Source organism: Zeus faber (genome assembly GCF_960531495.2).
Source record: "Zeus faber genome assembly, chromosome: 2".
NCBI classification, from domain to species: Eukaryota; Metazoa; Chordata; class Actinopteri; order Zeiformes; family Zeidae; genus Zeus; species Zeus faber.
In genome coordinates, this window is record NC_137189.1 from 26,307,825 (window position 1) to 26,326,125 (window position 18,301).

Here is an 18,301-nt window from a genome sequence, read left to right on the forward strand (position 1 = left end):
ATATCTATCTATATATCAATCAATATGTCCATCCATCCATCCATCTATCTGTACCTTTAATCTCACCATGGCCTCTACCATCTGACCTGCCACTGCTTTCTTTTCAATTTTGTGTCAAATAAAGCGCTGAATGCAGCAGAAAAAAACAGCTAAACAAGTGGCCGTCAAACCCTCCACTACTCTTCTCATGTGACAGCCATCCATCCGTTCCTCCATCCATCCTTCAGCATCTCCTTCCCTCCGACATCTTGGGTTTCCAGCCGACAGCGACGGAGATGCCTCCGCCGCCTGCCGTGCCAAAAGAAACAACAACAACAACAAACAGCAACACCTGGCACTCCAGCATGAGATCTGTCACCTGGGAGCCTTCCAGCAGCGCCGTGGTAACCAGATTTATTTACAAGCCCTTTATTTACAAAGCTTTATTTGCAAGAACATCCAACGCCCACGTCTCCCAGATAATGAGGAATAATGCCGGGCGTTAGGCGCTGGAGGTTGATCGACCCCCACGGATATTTCTGTCTCAACATGACATCCAAAGGACCCGAAATCTGATACATTTGACAAACTTTATTGGCTCCACGTGATAATGTAAACGGCAATTAGCCTCAGCTTTTGGGTGTGATGCTGACACCCTGGTGAATAGGGTCAAAATATATTGATCACTAAACGACAAAGCAAAAAAGATCGATTACGTAGGGAGAGCTGAGGTGAGAGCTGGGGAGTAAAGTACAAATACAGTTGTACCTCGACTCACGACTGCATCTACTTACGACTAATCCAAGATACAGGGAGAGATAGTCGCGAAAATTTGTATCGACTTGCGACCGACTGCTCCAAGATACGACCGTGGAAATTTGCAGTTGGCGCGTCGGTGGCCAGTCAGCAGTCAGTCAGCAGTCAGTCAGCAGTCAGTCAGCGGTCAGTCAGCGGCCAGTCAGCAGTCAGTCAGCAGTCAGTCAGCAGCCAGTCAGCGGGCGACCTACATCATGCGTGCACGTAGTTCGTGGCTTATCGATATTTTTTTCATATTTACTGTGTTTGTGCTGTGTATTTTGTTTATTTTCACCCTTCATGATGAGTCCTAAGAAGTATGATGATGGGAAAAAGAAAAAGGCAATGACTCCCATTGAAACTAAGAAGGAAATCATATAAAAATATGAGCGTGGTGTATATGGGAAAAATTGCTTCGACATACGACTGTTTTAACATACGACCGTTCTTATAGAACGAATGACAGTCGTAAGTCGAGGTACCACTGTACTAGCGTTTCTGTACTTAAGTCGTTTGGGTTTTTTTTTCCACGATTTGTACTTTACTTGAGTGTTTTGATTTCTAGTATCTTTCACTTTTACTCCACTACATACATATCCGAACGAAATGTTACTAAATGGTCTTAGAAATTAAGCTCTGTCTGGTTTGCTTAAGATAAGCCCAATACAGGGCCCGGCAATAATGGTTGCCCAGTTGCCCTGGACAAACCATAATTAGTCCATTGACAACTATCTTGTTGCCTTGTTGTCAACCACTTTTCTTGTCAATATGTCAACTCATTTCACTTGGTGGGAGTTAAAGTAATGATTGTAATGATAAAGGATCAGATTCACTTATTTATAAATTGGTTCAAATTCGGCAACCACGCTGTCAGTCTTGGCAACCAAGATGCTAAAAGTTAGCATCGGGGCCCTGATATGAATTTGGATTCACAGTATTACTTTAATTTTGATCGTTAAGAACATTTCAAACCAGATACTTTTGACTTCTGCTCCAGTAATATTTCAGTGGGTGACTTTAAATAACGCCTTACACATATCAATAACAACTCAGAGAGAAGGGAGGAGACAGGAGGTTTAAACTTCTTTACAAATTCTCTGACAATGCCCACTACAAAAGGTCACGACCCGGAGGTGGATCCGTGTTAATTAGCGGACATTAACCCGTTCTCATTAGGCAAACAAAGAGAAGAGACATTGTGTCAAAAAACAGTGGCAATTAAAAGAATAACAACTTTATGAAACAGGCTTATATAGGGAGTGTCAACACAAATGTAATTAACTGGAAAATGCGACTTCCCAAAAGCATTGATGGCTCCTCTCTCTCCAGCACGGGATTAATTTTCTGGGGCGGGAAAACATGCTGCTCGAAAAATTGAGCCTCAATTTGGGGACTTCATTAAAAGAAAACAAAAAAACTGAACTAATTTGGGGACGTGGGCACGAAAACAAGTCAAACACAAATATTTATTGTACAGCCAAGTATCCTGCAAGCAGCGAGTCGTGTGTTCCCAGAATGCCAAGAGACCTCCATCCAAACTAATTTATCACACTGATGATTTGAAGCTTACTCTGCTCTGGTTTCCTATAGGTTATATATCTATCTTTATAAAGTGCTTTCTTATCAAATATATCGGTAGAAATAGGAGCTGAGAGACAGGCATCACGGGTGGAGGAAGCCAAACAGCCGAACCTGCTGTACCGACTGTACTTGGCTCAATATCGGCTTTCAAATGTACATTATGAATCCCTAGCGTTCAACAACAGCTGTATTTGCAATGCTCTGGAAGTCTTTCTGCTTTTCTATGTGAACGTAAAATATATTCATTATATCTGAGTCTCGGTATGTATCTATGTGGAGCTTGGCTCATGTTGCTGGGCAAGCTAGATTGCTTGTTTTTTGTTTTTTTTTGTATCATTAGGATCGCTAAAGCTATGCACAAATTATAAGGACACTGTTTTTCAAAGAAGCCAGCTGCCGATCAGTTAGCCAGTGAGTTAGCAGTAGCGTGCTAACATCAGGTCCACAAAATGATGTCAATGGAAAATGATGTCAATGGAGGGGCCATATTGGTAAAATACTTTTCAAACATCGATATCAAATACATTATAAAACATGTATATTGTTCACGATTATGCAATTTGGTACAATAATTAAATAAAACTATTTTCAGGGAAACTGTACAGCAGTCAATAGGCTGAACAAAGCTGCATGATAACTGTGTTAGCTCAACGCATGGATGCAGATGGGATCACCTAGCCTAGCTCCCCATAAAACAGCAGTACCATCCTTCCTACCTGTGAGGTTGCGTAGCCCCAGCTGCCTCAGGCCGTAGTAGCCGTCCCGGCGGTAGTTGAAGAAGATGGCGAGGGCGTAGCGGCCCTCGTAGAGCTTGGTGCCACGGACGATGCGCAGGTTCTCCAGCGGAAGGTACTCGAACTGGTTGAGGGCGACCAAGACGTAGCCCGTCACCTCCCGGATGGACTGCAGGGGGGGAGAAGAGTATGAGTGTGAGATGGTTTTTACTGGGATTCATGATGAAAACCGCCAGACCCGGGACCCTGAAAACCCTCCTCCTACCCAGATCTCAAGCCGAAACCGATCACATTGATCAAGATTCAAAACGATTCCATTGATCGGGATTCAAACCGATCACATTGATCAGGTGAGTTCATTCAGGGCCGTATTGTAAACAGACACAACAGTAAAAAATATTTAAAAATTTAAAAAGTGAAGCAAAACCCCGAAATAAAAGCAAAATATCGGGTCGGGGTCATTTAAAGGACTGGACTCCACCGCCCTCAGATAATGCTCTGAAGTCAGCAGAATAAAATAAAACCTCCCATCTGACGGCTCATCAATCACCCTGACAGCGTCATTAACAGGTGCTCTGACTGTACATGCACGTGCATGTGTGTGTGTGCGTGCGTGTGTGTGTGTGTGTGTGTGTGTGTATGTGTGTGTGTGTGTGTGTGTGTGTGTGTGTGTGTGTGTGTGCGTGCATACGAACACGGCTCAATTGTCGCTATAACAATCCAGCACGGCCGCCCTGCAATATTTATCTGAGTGCTGAAACAGCAGCACACACACACACACACACACACACACACACACACACACATGCACACGCACACACACACACACACACACACACACACACACACACACACACACACACACACACACACACACACAGCTGTCAAATGCCACATTAACACATTTCAGCCGCAGCTGCTGACAAGAATAATTAGAAAGCAGCATGTTTGGTACGGGAGGGAAGGGAAAAATAACAGCATAAAAAACACAATGAACCAGTTTGGATTCAGACGCTTGGTTTGGAATCGGGAATCGAACCTGCGCTGGAGGGCGACGCTTCTCCACGTGAAGCCACACACTGAGCACCGGCGATAATCACTGTTCTATGGTGGGAGATGAGGCATGCTAATTTGACACATTAGACAGATGAGGGGAAGTAAAGGCGGCAGCCATTTTGTAGCACGTTCCCAAAACCTCACTGGAAAATCAAATGTGTTGCGCTGGTTGTGATGCGCTAAATGCTACCAAGCGCCCAAGTACGCAAAGTACGTCAATTATGGTTTTTGTTTTGATCGGGACAAATGGACTTATTCGGGTTTTCCTTGGCCGTAGTGTTGCGGAAATGCATGCTTGGAAATCTCGGTCATGTCATCTGGGTGAGTCATGTTCCCAACCAAGTAACTGACTATCAGCGTAGGTTCGATTCCCAAACACGTCCTGGTATTTTAGGCTCAAAGGAACAGAACTTGATCCGCGAAAAGACAATGAGCGGGTTCCCCAAAGAGGACACGTTAATAAACTCCACCCAAATTACCCAAAATGGACTAACAAGCAATGTCCGTGACATAGACACCAACTACCTCAAAATGCTAACACGGCAGGAAAAGGTGTTGAAAAGCAGTTTTGAGACGGATTCCCCTTGCGGTGAAACAAGGGGGCGCTCTTCAAAAAACGATAAATAGATCGAGGTTTCAAAAGGTCGAATGGACTTTGATTGGTTCGAACGGTTGGGATTTACTTCCTCATAGCGTTGTTGTGGAAATGCATTCTGGGAAACCCACCCAACCCATCTGGGCGAGTCAAGTCACCGTCTGATCTGAACACCTCCTGGTATTTTAGGCTTTTCGGAACTTGGTCCGCGAAAAGATCAGGCATTAGGGCATCGAGAGAGTGCACGGTAGTCGACTGCCGCCAAAAAAATTGCCAATCAATTTCTCAACGTCACGGACGTTGAGAAACGTCCGTGACAAGAGGCCGACGACTCCCAAATGCCACGTTTTCTACGGCGGGAAAAGGTGTTGAGAGGCAGTTTTGTTTCCTTCGTGACTCATCCCCAAAGATGTGAAGTTCCTGATTCCAGATTCGCCGCCAGTCGAGAGAAGCTGAACAAGCGCTCAACTTTGGACGACGGCGATGGACTTCCAAACGACCACGACCCCGGTAAAGCCATCGAGGATTGTCGAGGGGGTGAGCGTCGGAAAAGAGTTATGCGAGAGCCGATTGGCTGCTGGGGGGGGGGGGCGACGGCTCGGACGCTGCTTTGAGAGGGGCTTTTTTTCTTCTTCCAGGCTAATGGCTGCTCTAGGAGAATCGCCGCTTTATTGAGTGCTGAGCAAACACAGCGCACCTGCCGAGCCGGTCTATTGTAGCCGTGGCACAATAGGCAGCGAGGAGGAGACGGTCGATGTGCTTATTAGCGAGATTACACCGCGTCAATCACCGGGAATGGAGGAGGAATCGCCTCGTGGAAGAGCGTCCGAGTCCATTTCAACTGGGCTTTGTGATTAGCATATTGTCTCAGGACGCCGCCCGTTGTAAAACTCTCCACTGTCACTCAGAGAGGCTGCTCCGCGAAAGCACTCGCTCTCAAAACCAGGATGCCTGGTAAAATACCTTTTGTTTTTTCTTTCACGGTGGCACATTTGCATTCGCTGCATTGGTGCGTTGAGCAGATGTTTTCGGTGCGTCGTTCAGGAATGGTGGGGCATCGTCAGCACGGTGTCACAGCTAGAGGAGGTGTATTATTTTATGGTGATGAGTCAAATAGTCACAGTGAGGGTTCGGCGGCGGGCAGAGGGTCTGGCTCAGCGGGAAAAACCCCGGGATTAGGGACGGTTGTTGAAGACCCTAATGAGGTGGAAAGGTGTTGTGTGTCCAGATGGATCCCGGCTCTCCCGGGTGTAGCGTGACGCCCCTTCCTACGCTCTGCTGCCAGGATATAATAACTCGGGCTTCCGAAAACCAATTCAGGAAAAGAAAAGAATGTGAAACAAACTGACAAAACCCAACTATCTCTCCTGAGTGCGGCGCTTGGAAGTCGTGACCTCCATGTTTAGCGCCGCCCCTCCGACCTGTCTTCTCTGCCTCCGTCACGATCGGGGGTCCGCTCGGGGCTCCGTGACCGGGCGCGGGGCCTGGGGTTTGGGGGTACTGGGGGTTTGGGGAGTTGTGATGCCGTCCCCGACCCCACCGTAGGCCGGCGGCCGGCTGGCACGGTGCCCGGGGGACGCCACAGAGCCTCCACTGTGGCGCGCCAGAGCCCCCTTCTACCAACGCCAAAGACAACCTGTTTCCCTGTTGCTTAGTAACCGTGGGAAAGTGGGGGCAACAGAGAGAGAGAGAGAGAGAGAGAGAGAGAGAGAGAGAGTGGGGGGACAAAGAAGGAGGGAGAGAGAGAGAGATAGAGAGAGAGAGTAAAAAGAGACAGAAAGGGACAGAGAGAGGGAAAGAAAGTGAGACACCGAGAGAGGAGACAGGTAGAAAGACAGCGAGAGTGAAAAGATGGAGTTAGAGAGCGAGAGAGAGAGAGAGAGAGAGAGAGAGAGGGAGACAAAAACAGATACATATAAAGAGCGAGACTGAGTGAGAGAAAGGGAGGGAGGTTGAGAAAGAGATGGAATGAGAGAAGCACAGAGCGGTGGTGAGGGAGCGCGGGGCAAGAGAACGGAGGGGAGACAAAGAGAGAGAAAAACAGTTCAATTTAAAGAGAGAGCTCACGTGAGCAAAAGGGAGAGAGGGATGGAGGGGGAGGGAATGAGGGAGATACAGAGAGACAAAAACAGATTGAATATACAGAGAGAAAGGTAGAGAGAGAGAGAGAATGGGGAGAGAGAGAGAAAGAGGAGGGAGAGGGAGAGAGTGAGAGAGAGAGAAACAGACAGGATGAGAGAAAGAAAGACGGAAAGCAAAGTGTCATAATTTAATTAGAGGATTACTGTGCAATTATTATTCACTTTGATGCGCTTAAATTTCCCTTCCTTAAAACTTTCTTTAAAAGCTTTAGGGACTCCATAGACTAATATATATATATATGTTTATACATATACATATATATATATATATATATATATATATAGAGAGAGAGAGAGAGAGAGAGAGGGAAGCAGGAAGTGACACAGGACTGACTTGCTGCTGCATCCTGAGAGCGCCAGGGAAGCCGCTGTTATCCTCTTATTCTTCCTTTCTCTCCTCCTTTCCATCCCTCCATCACATATTCCGGAAGAGCTGCAGAACTGAATTGGTTTGAAGGGTTTTCAGAGCGCGCTCAATCACGGGACGTTTTATGCCGACGAGACGCCGAGGAAACACCACCGCAGGCACGCACACACACACACACACACACACACACACACACACACACACACACACACACCCTTTAGCGAACACTTATCTTAACTCAGATTGTGATCAAAGTTCCTCTGCAGTTCTGGATCTGCAGCTGCACGACGTGGTCATTATGGGGAAAAAAAAAAAGTGAAAATCGAATGAAGGCTTCATCTGACGGATCTTCTGCTGCTGCTCTTGTTATTGTTGTGGTCCCATTGTTGTTATTGTTCAGGTAAAGATCTACCACACACACACACACACACACACACACACACACACACACACACACACACTAATAAATCATCGCAACACACACACACACACACACACACACACACGCACACCTTGCAAACAGCCGTAACGGACCCTCCCTCTTCCACCTTTCAACCCGTGTTTGGGCGAAACGCTTCAAGACACAGACAGAGCCGACGCAGGTCATTTACCCACGATGCATTGCAAATCTAGCCGTTCTTCCGGCATCAGTCGCAAGCAATTAGCGGCGTAGCGTAGCGGCAGAGCACGGGGGGTTACAGGATCCCTCGAGGGTCCTGGAAAGGTTCCCGACGCCGATGTTCTCCCACTCCGTTCTTCCTCCTCCTCCTCCTCCTCCTCCTCCTCCTCCTCCTCCTCCTCCAGGCCAAGTCGAAGAATGTACCCCGGAATTTCAACGGAGACATCTTTTATTTAGCATTTACAACTTCATCGGGACTGAATCGCGCTGGAAAGCGTTCTGCCCCGGCTTCTTATGGAGTTTGGCAGCTCCCGACAGGCGTGGGATGCTGTGCTGCACCAGGGTTTACACGACGGACTGAGCGCTTGTTATTCAGACTCTTATTCAAATGAAGCGTCAATTGTTTCCCAAAGCAAACAGCTCTATCAGATAATGAATGGAGACAAGCCTCCTTCCCGTGTCACAACACGGGAACAGCGGAACAATGAGGAGAATACCAACAGGACAGACGATGACAAGATAAAGAGGGAGGAATGCTGTAACTCAGACGTTTTACCGAGTTTCTGAACGGAACGTGTGATGGGCCTCGGTCGGACGCGGGTCGTTACCGAGGGGGTTCAACCTTCTCCACTTCGAAGGTCATCGCCCGGGGACCAAATCCTGACCTTGATCCTTGATGCCTGGCACAGGGGCATCGGCAGGAGATGCCCAGGCATGTCTTTAGTCGTGGGGGAAACTGAAGGGACGCGAACATTGGAAGAAGGCGCAGACTCCACATAGAAAGGCCCCTGTCGGGTTCAAAGCCAGAACCTACCCGCTGAACCACTGCGCCCCAGGATTTCATAAGCAGGCTACCGACTTCCTTGAAACATTTTGATGAAAGTGTTTTCATAAATGCCAGTCAAAGGTTCACAGCACACCTCCTTGAAAGCAGGTTTTTCAGGATCTTATCAGGTAAACGTATAAACATAAGTTAAGCGGACTCAAAAAGGTGAAATAATGGATGGAATGGAATAGAATGTTATGGAAATCTTGTCAATTTAAATAAAATGGTCACCCAAAGCAAGGGGATTTCAGTCTGAAGTCCAAATAAAACGGTATTAAAACAACATTGGTATTGGAACACACACAGTTTCCATATCATTATATCATAGTTTACAGACACATATTGATGATCCTTATACACCTATATGAAACAAACAGAGGGGAAAGAAAACAGAAAAGAAAGAAGGAAAACATAGAAACCGAGAACGGAACGCCTGCAACTTCGGGCGTGGATGGAAAGAGGGAGCGGGGTGAACGGCAGAGGAGAAAGAGGAGAAAGGGAGCCGGAGGGGATCATCGGAGGAGGGCGGAGCGAGACGAACTACGAGTCCAATCGGAGCTGAGCGAACAATATTTTAAAGCATAATTAATAATCCGCCTGGTCCCGTCATCTGGCTGGTGGGTGGAACGCAGAGAAGGAACAAGGCAGGAGGAAGGGAAGGAGGGAGGCAGGGAGGGGGGAGGAGAGGGAGAGGAATAAGTGTAATGCCAGCATTACGGAGGTTACGTAATGGAGTGATATGGAGTGAGTCAAGAGAACCCTTTACCCCTTCACTCATTTACCCCTTTACCCCTTCACTTGTCCACCCATTTACCCTGTCACTCGTTTCGCCCTTTATCCTTTCACTTGTTTACCCCTTTAGCCCTTTACCCCTTTACTCTTTTAGCCCTTTAGTTGTTTATGCATTCACTTGTTTACCTACGGTGGCCCTGAGAGCTCGACGCACTGCAACTGAAGAAAAGCCATGCAAATAGACAAAACACAAGCAAACGAAGAAACATTTACACCACTATGACAAAACATGTGCACGGCATTGAGAAAACACGCTGCAAATCCAGACCTGTCGAACAAAGTGCGTACCAAAACGCTTTGCAAATTCAAAAAACACAACCGCATTAACGGAAAACACAAATGCAAAAGCCACATTATGGAAGTTAGCCACAAGGATTTATCTGCAATGCAATATAAATATACCCAATTAATAAAAAATAAAAAAAATGTTTATATCCATCCACGTTTTTTATTTTAGCCATTTAAGTGCGATATTCCAGAGAAAACAGCTTCTACTGGCTCAGTGTAGTGTGGTGTCGCCCAAAAGATTCAGATATTTTGGGTGAAAAAGGGGAATTCGGAGTGAATCCCTGTGAACGAATCAGAGATTCACTGAATCAGTAATTCGGTGATTTGTTCACAGGGATTCACTCAGACTCACTGAGTGAGTGTGAGTGATCGCGACTCGGGATCATGTTCGCTCGCAACTGACTGAGAGCTCAACTGAACTCAGTGATGAACGGATCGTTTCAGGAAGTGAATCAGTTCAGTTCGTTCACCTAAAAGATTGGAATCGTTCACGAACGCCACAACACTATCATTGGATTTAGCACAGTTGGTCTGGTGATAGTTGCGGCTCCAGGTTATTGTATAAGTTCTAACATAAAATTACAGACACAAAATCATTTTGTTTTAATATATTTTATCGCAGATAAATCGGTGCATCCGCTGTTGCTCACTTCCGTACTGTTGTGGCTCACTTCTGTAATGTTTTGGCTTTCGCATTTTTATTTTCCGTTAATGCAGTTGTATTTCTCAAATTTGCAAAGCATTGTGGCATGCAGCTCAACTGACCAGCTGGATTTGCAGCGCATTTTCTAAATGCTGCGCATGTGTTTTCTCAAACTGGTGAAGATGTTTTCTTAATTTGCTTGTGTTTTGTCTATTTGCATGGGTTTTCTTCAGCTGCAGTTATGTTGTGGCTTTTGCATTTGTGCTTTGTCTATTTGCATGTGTTCTGTTCAGTTGCAGTGCGCTGAGCTCTCAGGGACACCATATTTACCCCATCAGCAGTTTACCCCTTCAAAGGTTTGTGCATCCGGTTGTTTGCCCGTTCAAGCATTTAACACTTGAGGTTTTTAAAACAGGCCTTAAAACCCTTTTTTTTTTTTTAATGGGCAGGCCTTCTTTAAAGCCTTTTAAAGCGGCCATCCTTGTTTTAATCCCCTTTTTAATTTATCTTATTCTATTCCTATTTTTTTCTATTTTTTTTATAGCGGTCCACCCTTCTTTCATCCGCCCTTCTTTTATCTTTTTATTATATTATATTTTTCCTTTAACATAGTCTTTAACTGTAAAAAGCTTCAAAATATGTCTCCACAGATGAGCAGCATTGTTCAAACTCAATATTTCATTATTATACATTATTATTATTCCTGTATTATTATTATTATTATTATTATTATTATTATTATTATTATTATTATTATTAATAAAAAATACAGGGGAAAAAACAAAACTGGTGCCAAGCTGGACAACACCCCCTGACGTAGATCCAGGGATCCATACAGAGAGACAACTGAAATGGCCCTGCAGATATCTAATCGTTTCTAACACAACTTCCTGATCCGCCGACGGTGGTTTTCCTCTGAACCAACCAACTGTCTTGAGGAAAACATGAGCCGGTGTTCAGAATTAAAAGAGGCATTCCACACATTTTAGGCATTAAATTGGCCAAAACTATACCCCTGGAGTTGTTACGTGGTCCATAAATCCCATTCCTCTACTTCTCTGTATCTAAGAACAGGGCGATCCGGCTGTTTGCGAGGCTGTGATGTAACGCCTCCGAGAGAACCTCATAGCGGTGCACGGACAATCTCAATTCCATTCCAAACAGTGACTAGAAGAAGAAATTCATCCTTGTTTTTACAGTAGTTTTACCCATTTCTATGGGTTTTTTTCTCTTGTTTAAGCAAAATCAATTCCCCAACTAAAGCCATGTTTACGCTGAAGCTTTTTCCAGTAGCTTCCATCCACTTCATGTGGCCATTGCAAAAGCATAATATAATTATGCCGTCCAATATTAGTTTTTCCACATAACTAGGGGAAAATCATAAATATTCCAAGTAATCCAACCAATATATTAGCTGTTTTGTCACACTGTAAACAGGCGCGGTGTGGGGTATTTACGGGTGTTGACAGGGTATTTCCTCAGAGCAAAGCTGCCCAGCAGTTTGCTTTCCACACACAGTTCATCCTTCTATCAGGAGACTAGTCCAAACTTCAGGAGCAGCGGGAGGAGAGGGAGCGAGGGGTCAGGGAAGGACCCAGAGGGGGCTTCTGCTATCAGCCGCTTTAAAACAGTTCGTGCATTGGTTTAAAGATTGCTTTGTTTGACGCTGAAAGCTAATTTCTTTCCATTATGCATTGACGTAACTTAATTTTATTGGCTGTGGACAGCTCTCATTGGCACAGCAGAGAGAGAGATGGAGGTTGAGAGAGAGAGAGAGAGAGAGAAAGAGAGAGAGAGAGAGAGAGAGAGAGAGAGAGAGAGAGAGCGTTTTAGGAGTTCTATGTTAAACAGAGTCCCTAACTTTTTTTTTTATAACAGAGAGAACGTGAAAGTCCATGACTTGGTTTTAAGATGCTTTTATTTTTCGGAGGCTTCTCGCGACTCGCCACCACGCATCAGCGTTACTTTTTATTTGGAGCAGGAAACAGAGAGATGGAGAGAAAGAGAGAGACAAGATGGGAAAGTGGGGGACACAGAGGGAGAGAGAGAGACTGAACAACCCACGCGGACACAATGTCCACCTAATTTATTTTAATATCGATTGTCTGTTTCTCTAATTCACCATGTCATTCAGTTTATTATTATTATTGTTATTGTTATTATTATAATTTCACATCTGGTTGAACAACAACAGGGCAATAAAACTCTGAAAAATAACCATTTTGAGGCCTTGTGCACTCTATGAGGTGACCTGCTTTGGTGGATTTTGTAATTTACATACTAATTTACTATATCATTTAAACATGAAGATTTATTGGAGTTCTGTTTCGCAGTAAATCCCTCCAAGAGCCTGAAAACATAAATGATGTGCGACGAAACCCCGTCAGTTCCCAAACAGCATCAGCTTCCAACAGGATTTGTGTTGCATAAAGAAAACGGCCGAGTTCCATTTCTAAACTTCCCAAGCTGTAATGGCAGAGGAGGCACGGCGCTGACTTTGGGATGACACTGTGGAGTGTGTGTGTGTGTGTGTGTGTGTGAGTGTGTGTGTGTGTGCGTGCGTGCGTGTGTGTGTGTGTGTGTGCTGACATGCGTGTGTAGTTTCCAGCGTGCCGGTTTGGAGCACGTGTGGCAGCGTTGGCGCGCCCTTAAGTGCCGGCTTCAGAGCAGTCTCCCTGCACTGATACTCATTGCCACAGACAGCTCCACGTCTCGCATGTCCGCCCGTCGCATGTGAGCATCCTCCCGTCACCGGGACCAACCCGCAGCTGGAAAAAAAACAAAAACACTCCCTGCGTCCGAATTAAAAGCCACCGAGGGGGGGGTGCGGGGGGGGACACGTTGCAGCGCATTAGCGGCAGCAGGACCCGAAACAATGACAATGCAGCAGCGGCAGCGTAAACACTGATACATAAGGCATGAGGCTTGGCGTCGCATTATGCTGCGCCCCCCGGGGAGCCTCCATAATGCATCTAGGTGACAGCGCAGCTGCGTGTCAGCCACAGTCAGGCCTGACGGAGGGCTGAGCAGTGCTGCGAGACACCGCGGAGCGCAATGGAAGCTGCGGTTTGGGTTTGGACGCGCGGGCGAGCTCCCGGAGGCTAAGCTCCCCCAACGTTGGCCCTCGCCAATCAGCCGCCCCCATTATGCTGCTCGGGGTTCGGAGGCTGGAGGGTGGAGGGGCGATGAGCGAGGAGGGAGGAGGGAGGCTGAGATGGTCGTCACGGTGTTTGCGGAGAGAATCCAAACAGCGGCAGAGTAACAAGGACCCCCCCAGGGGGAGCCTTGATGGCGGGGTCGTCCCTAAAAAGAAGTCTGTCCCATCATCCGGCTCCGCTGGGGATAGAGAAGTACTTAGCCGGCCTTCCAGATGATGGATGCTGGCGGCCAGGCGGGCGGGTAGGTGGGCGGAGGAGCGACGCAGCGCTGGGCGGGAGGGTGGAGAAGCGGCGCTGGATAATCACTCTGTCAGCCAGAAGACCAAGACGAGCGATGAACGTCCTCCCATGGTGCCTCTCCGTTTACTGTACAGCAACTGGGATCTCTGCAGGGGGAAAGTGCTCCCACGAGGGTCTGGAACGTTGGAGGCGGGGGCTTCAAACTGAGGACGTTGTTTCAGTCACGTTATGAATCAAAAGCATGAATATTTAAGCTGTGATGTCATAACCGTTTATCTGTCTGGTCGTCAGTACTACCCAGTGCTGGCTCAGGGTCTACAAGCTGTTTTACGATGCCCTCCGCTACAGCCACAGTGTATTGTTTTATCTACATACACACGTTCTAATGAAACGTAGAGGCGTTTAACTTTCATTAGCTCCAAGTGATAAAAGGAAGAAATTAGTTTTTTTACAAAGTTGGTCGACCGTGTGAGTTCTTCACGACGTTGCCGTACAAATAATCACATTTTCCCCGAAAACAGGTCGTTAAGAAAAACAAGAGGACATAATGAGCAGGGAATTGTGGACTTTTTAAAAACAAGAAATCCTGTAAAGTGAGTTATTTTTAGAGAGTGAGAGCCAGTGTTGCAGTATAACAGCAGTGGGCTTCACGGGGTTAATTAGCAGCGTTGCTCATTTCAAACAGCTCATTGAGAGTCTGGGCTGCGGCTTTTACAACCACGAGGTGTTTGGCAGCCATCCGAGCAGCAGAATGGACCGGAGCTTTTCTTCCTCCATTCTTCTTTACTCCACATGGACCCTTCCATAGTCATTGTGCTTTCACTTGTAGTTATTATGGAATAGAATGGAATTTGTCTGGCACATGCAGGTATTTTGAGAGGTTGCCACCCTGCCCAACTGCCCATAGCAACAACCTGCTGAGCACTTTACGACCAGGAAACGGACCACTCTGCTGCAGCTTCTCACTGGGCTTCAAACGCCGTGCAATGGAGGAAATGATTAAGACTTAAAACGACATAAATCTACTGCGGTTCATCCAGAGCATAAGGTTGGCTACAGCGGTTTCCAGCAGGAAGCGACACAACTTCCTGTTTCTTGTCCCTTACCTCCTGTAACTAACTCTCTTGCTTTAGCATTAGCATGTCCCCAAAAGAGCTGAATTGTGGAAGTTCAACGAGTAAACAAAACCGTGAAAAAGCTGATAAAATGCCGTTTTCTTTTTCCGAGGCAACATATAAAGGATCTATATGCTACGGAATTTCTTGTGAGTTCCCGTTTTTGAAAGGGAGTTTCAATGTTTTCTTAAGTCGTCTGTTTTTGTTGGTTTTGTTTTTTGGCCATTTTTCATGACTCCAATAAGGTCGTTGTGTTTGTCTGTTTGTGCTAATTTATTATTTAAATCATTTGTTGTTGTTTCTGGTCTCCTTCTCCCAGTTTCTAGTCTCTTACATTAGCTTGGATATGGCAAAAACAGTCAATAAAACCCCCCATATAAAGTAATATCATTTTTTTTTTATAATTTCAGAAAATATATTTATTATCTATACTATTTTAATAATGCATAGTATATAATGATATATAATTGCCTTGTATGGTCAGAACAACAAGCTGACTCTCCCCTTCAGCAGCCTAATCGAATAGTTCATGGTGAGTGTGACCGATACAAGGTAGTCAAGTCAAGTCAAGTCCCACTTTATTTATAAAGTTTCATACCGGGGCAACACAATGCGCTACACAAAGGAATACAAAAAAGTTGTCAGCTGGTGCTTACAAAAGAATGCCCCTTAAACAACAGCAACAACAAAAGCAGCAGCGACAACAAAGACAACAAAAACAACAATAAAAGGGACTCCAACCACAGCCAATCCCTTTGTATTAGGACCACCACCGTGGCAGCCGAGAGGGCTCTGGATCAAGAGAAGCGATCCGTGGGTGAACAGTGCTACCCGGAAATAAGCTAAGTTGAAATAAGAGTTGAAATAAGAGTTGATCACCTCAGCTGGGTCGCCAGGGCAAGGGTGTCTGATGTTGAAAGACCCAAAACGCCCGATGACACCGGGTTACGTCACTGATGAGGTGTCCAATTGTATCGCAAGATGTATTCTTCAATACATTCTAAGAGATGTGATTCCCCCCCCCCCCCACGAGGATAAATAAAGTGTTATCCTATCCTATCCAGTGGTATTCCAACTGAATCTCTCCAAGACAGAGCTCCTCATCATCCTGCTACAGTAACTCCAACAATTCAACACCACATTAATGTTCAGCTCGGCTCGTCATCATTAATACCATCCAAGCCTGCTACAAATCTTGGGGTAGTGATTGATGACCAGCTAACCTTTTCAGACCATATTTCCCGATATGGAGATATTTCCACATCTCCCGCTCCTGCAGATCTACTCTGTACATCATCAGGAATATCAGACAGTACCTGTCAGAGCACTCAGCACAGCTCCTTGTCCAGGCGCCTGTCATCACACAACTAGACTACTGCAACGCTCTACTAACTAGCACGCGCCGTTAAACCTCTGCAGATGATTTGGAATGCAGCAGAGCGCCTGGTCTTCAACTAGCCAAATTGTGTACATGTCATGCCTCTCTTCAAATCCTTCACTTGATCTGAACACACACACACACACACACATTGCATCACGTATCAGGCCATAGGCCCCAACACGCTCTCTGAGGTCCATGAATGAGCGGCGGCTGGTGGTGCCTCCACTGCGTGGAATGAGTTCTTAATCCAGACTCTTCTCATGCCTGGTGCCCCAATGGTGGAAGGAGCTACCCAGCTCGCTACGCTCTGCAGAGACACTCACAACCTTCAAGAAACACCTGAAGACCCTGCTCTTTCAGCAACACCTGAATACCTGCTCCTATCTTAGCCATGACTAACTGTTCTTGTTTGTGTTGATGTTGACTAGTTAAGTTGTTGTAATGCAGTAACAACCGATTATAAATATGTTTGATGTTGCACTATCATACCTACATAAATAATAATAATAATAATAATAATAATAATAATAATAATAATAATAATAATAATAATAATAATAATAATAATAATAATAATAATAATAATAATTTACTAACAACAATGTTTTATTCAGATTCCTTACAGCTATCTTGCACTTGTATCTGGTTGAATTTAGAATGGGTGCTCAGGCACTGCAATTATAGGCTGCTCCAATAGCCGATGTACCTGTATGCTTTGATTGTTTCCAGCCTCTTACAGTATGTACGTCACTCTGAACAAAAGTGTTGCTAAATGAATAAATGTAAATGTAAACCTAAGACTGTAAGGAAATAAGGGGAGTTTTCCGTTTTTCAAAAGGAGATTAAACTGTTTTTGCAGCAGGTATTTTGATCCCAGGATCGCTATCAGCTATGAGACCGATTCCAGTTGTGGCGGCGTCCCTTCACAGGGCCGCCTGCCACCTTTTGGGACCCAGCACACAGTGATGGCAGTGGCGACAGCGACAGCAGCTGTTGTTAAACTCTCCACGTTTTCTCCACTAAAATACTTCATTATGCTGGGATCAAATTGCCCTAATCTGAGATGGATGTCTGATTTGCAGGAACACCGCCTGTGTGTGTGTGTGTGTGTGTGTGTGTGTGTGTGTGTGTGTGTGTGTGTGTGTGTGTGTGTGTGTGTGTGTGTGTGTGTGTGTGTGTGTGTGATGAGTGAGTGTGTGATCAATCAATTCCCCGTCTTGATGGAATGCGAGTGTGTCCCAAACTGCAGGTGTCGTTGGAACTCAGTGTGATGGGAGGATGAAACAACAAATGACAAAACATACAGTTAGAAAAACACGTTTTACACCAAATTAAATCACGTTCAGCTGATGAATAAATAAATTGAGTTTTTTTTACGATCAGAAATGAAACGGTGTGTGGGTGATTGTGTTTCGCGAGGTGTACGTGCATGTGTGTGTACGTGTGTGGGTATGTTTGCATAAATGTGAGTGTTAAGGGGATCCGTTGGGGAACCCTAGCCCGTAATTAGTGCACACCTCATTCCTATAAAAATGAAGGCGGGCGTGTGTGTATGCGTGGGTGTGTGTGTGTGTGTGTGTGTGTGTGTGTGTATATATATATATATATATATATATATATATATTTATATATATATATATATTTATATATATATATATATTTATATATATATATATATATATATATATATATATATATATATATATATATATTTATTTATTTATTTATTTATTTATTTATTTATTTATTTAAAAAAAAAAATTTTTATATATATATAGACATACATATATCTATACATATATATATATTCATTATATATATATATATACAAATATATTATGAATATATTTCGCAAAATTCAGTTGAATAAATAATGAATACAATATAGGTTCCCATTTTCTAAAAGTAGATTCAACGTTATTTTAAGTCTTAATTGTTAGCCCCATTAAACTGCATTGGAGCCCTGCAGATTGGTACTGCAGAGAACTGAT

The 18,301-nt window shown here is 44.9% G+C and overlaps 1 protein-coding gene across 1 annotated transcript in view; it reads right to left on the minus strand.

Moving 5' to 3' along the window:
• Positions 1-18,301, minus strand: part of LOC307247939 (receptor tyrosine-protein kinase erbB-4) — a gene marked incomplete at its 3' end in the record, with an annotated part of 350,078 nt that overhangs the window by 151,973 nt on the left and 179,804 nt on the right. Inside the window, exon 3 of the mRNA XM_080024095.1 lies at positions 3,072-3,258. Within this exon, the coding sequence (XP_079880221.1) occupies positions 3,072-3,258 (187 nt within the window). The remainder of the gene's footprint in view (positions 1-3,071; positions 3,259-18,301) is intronic.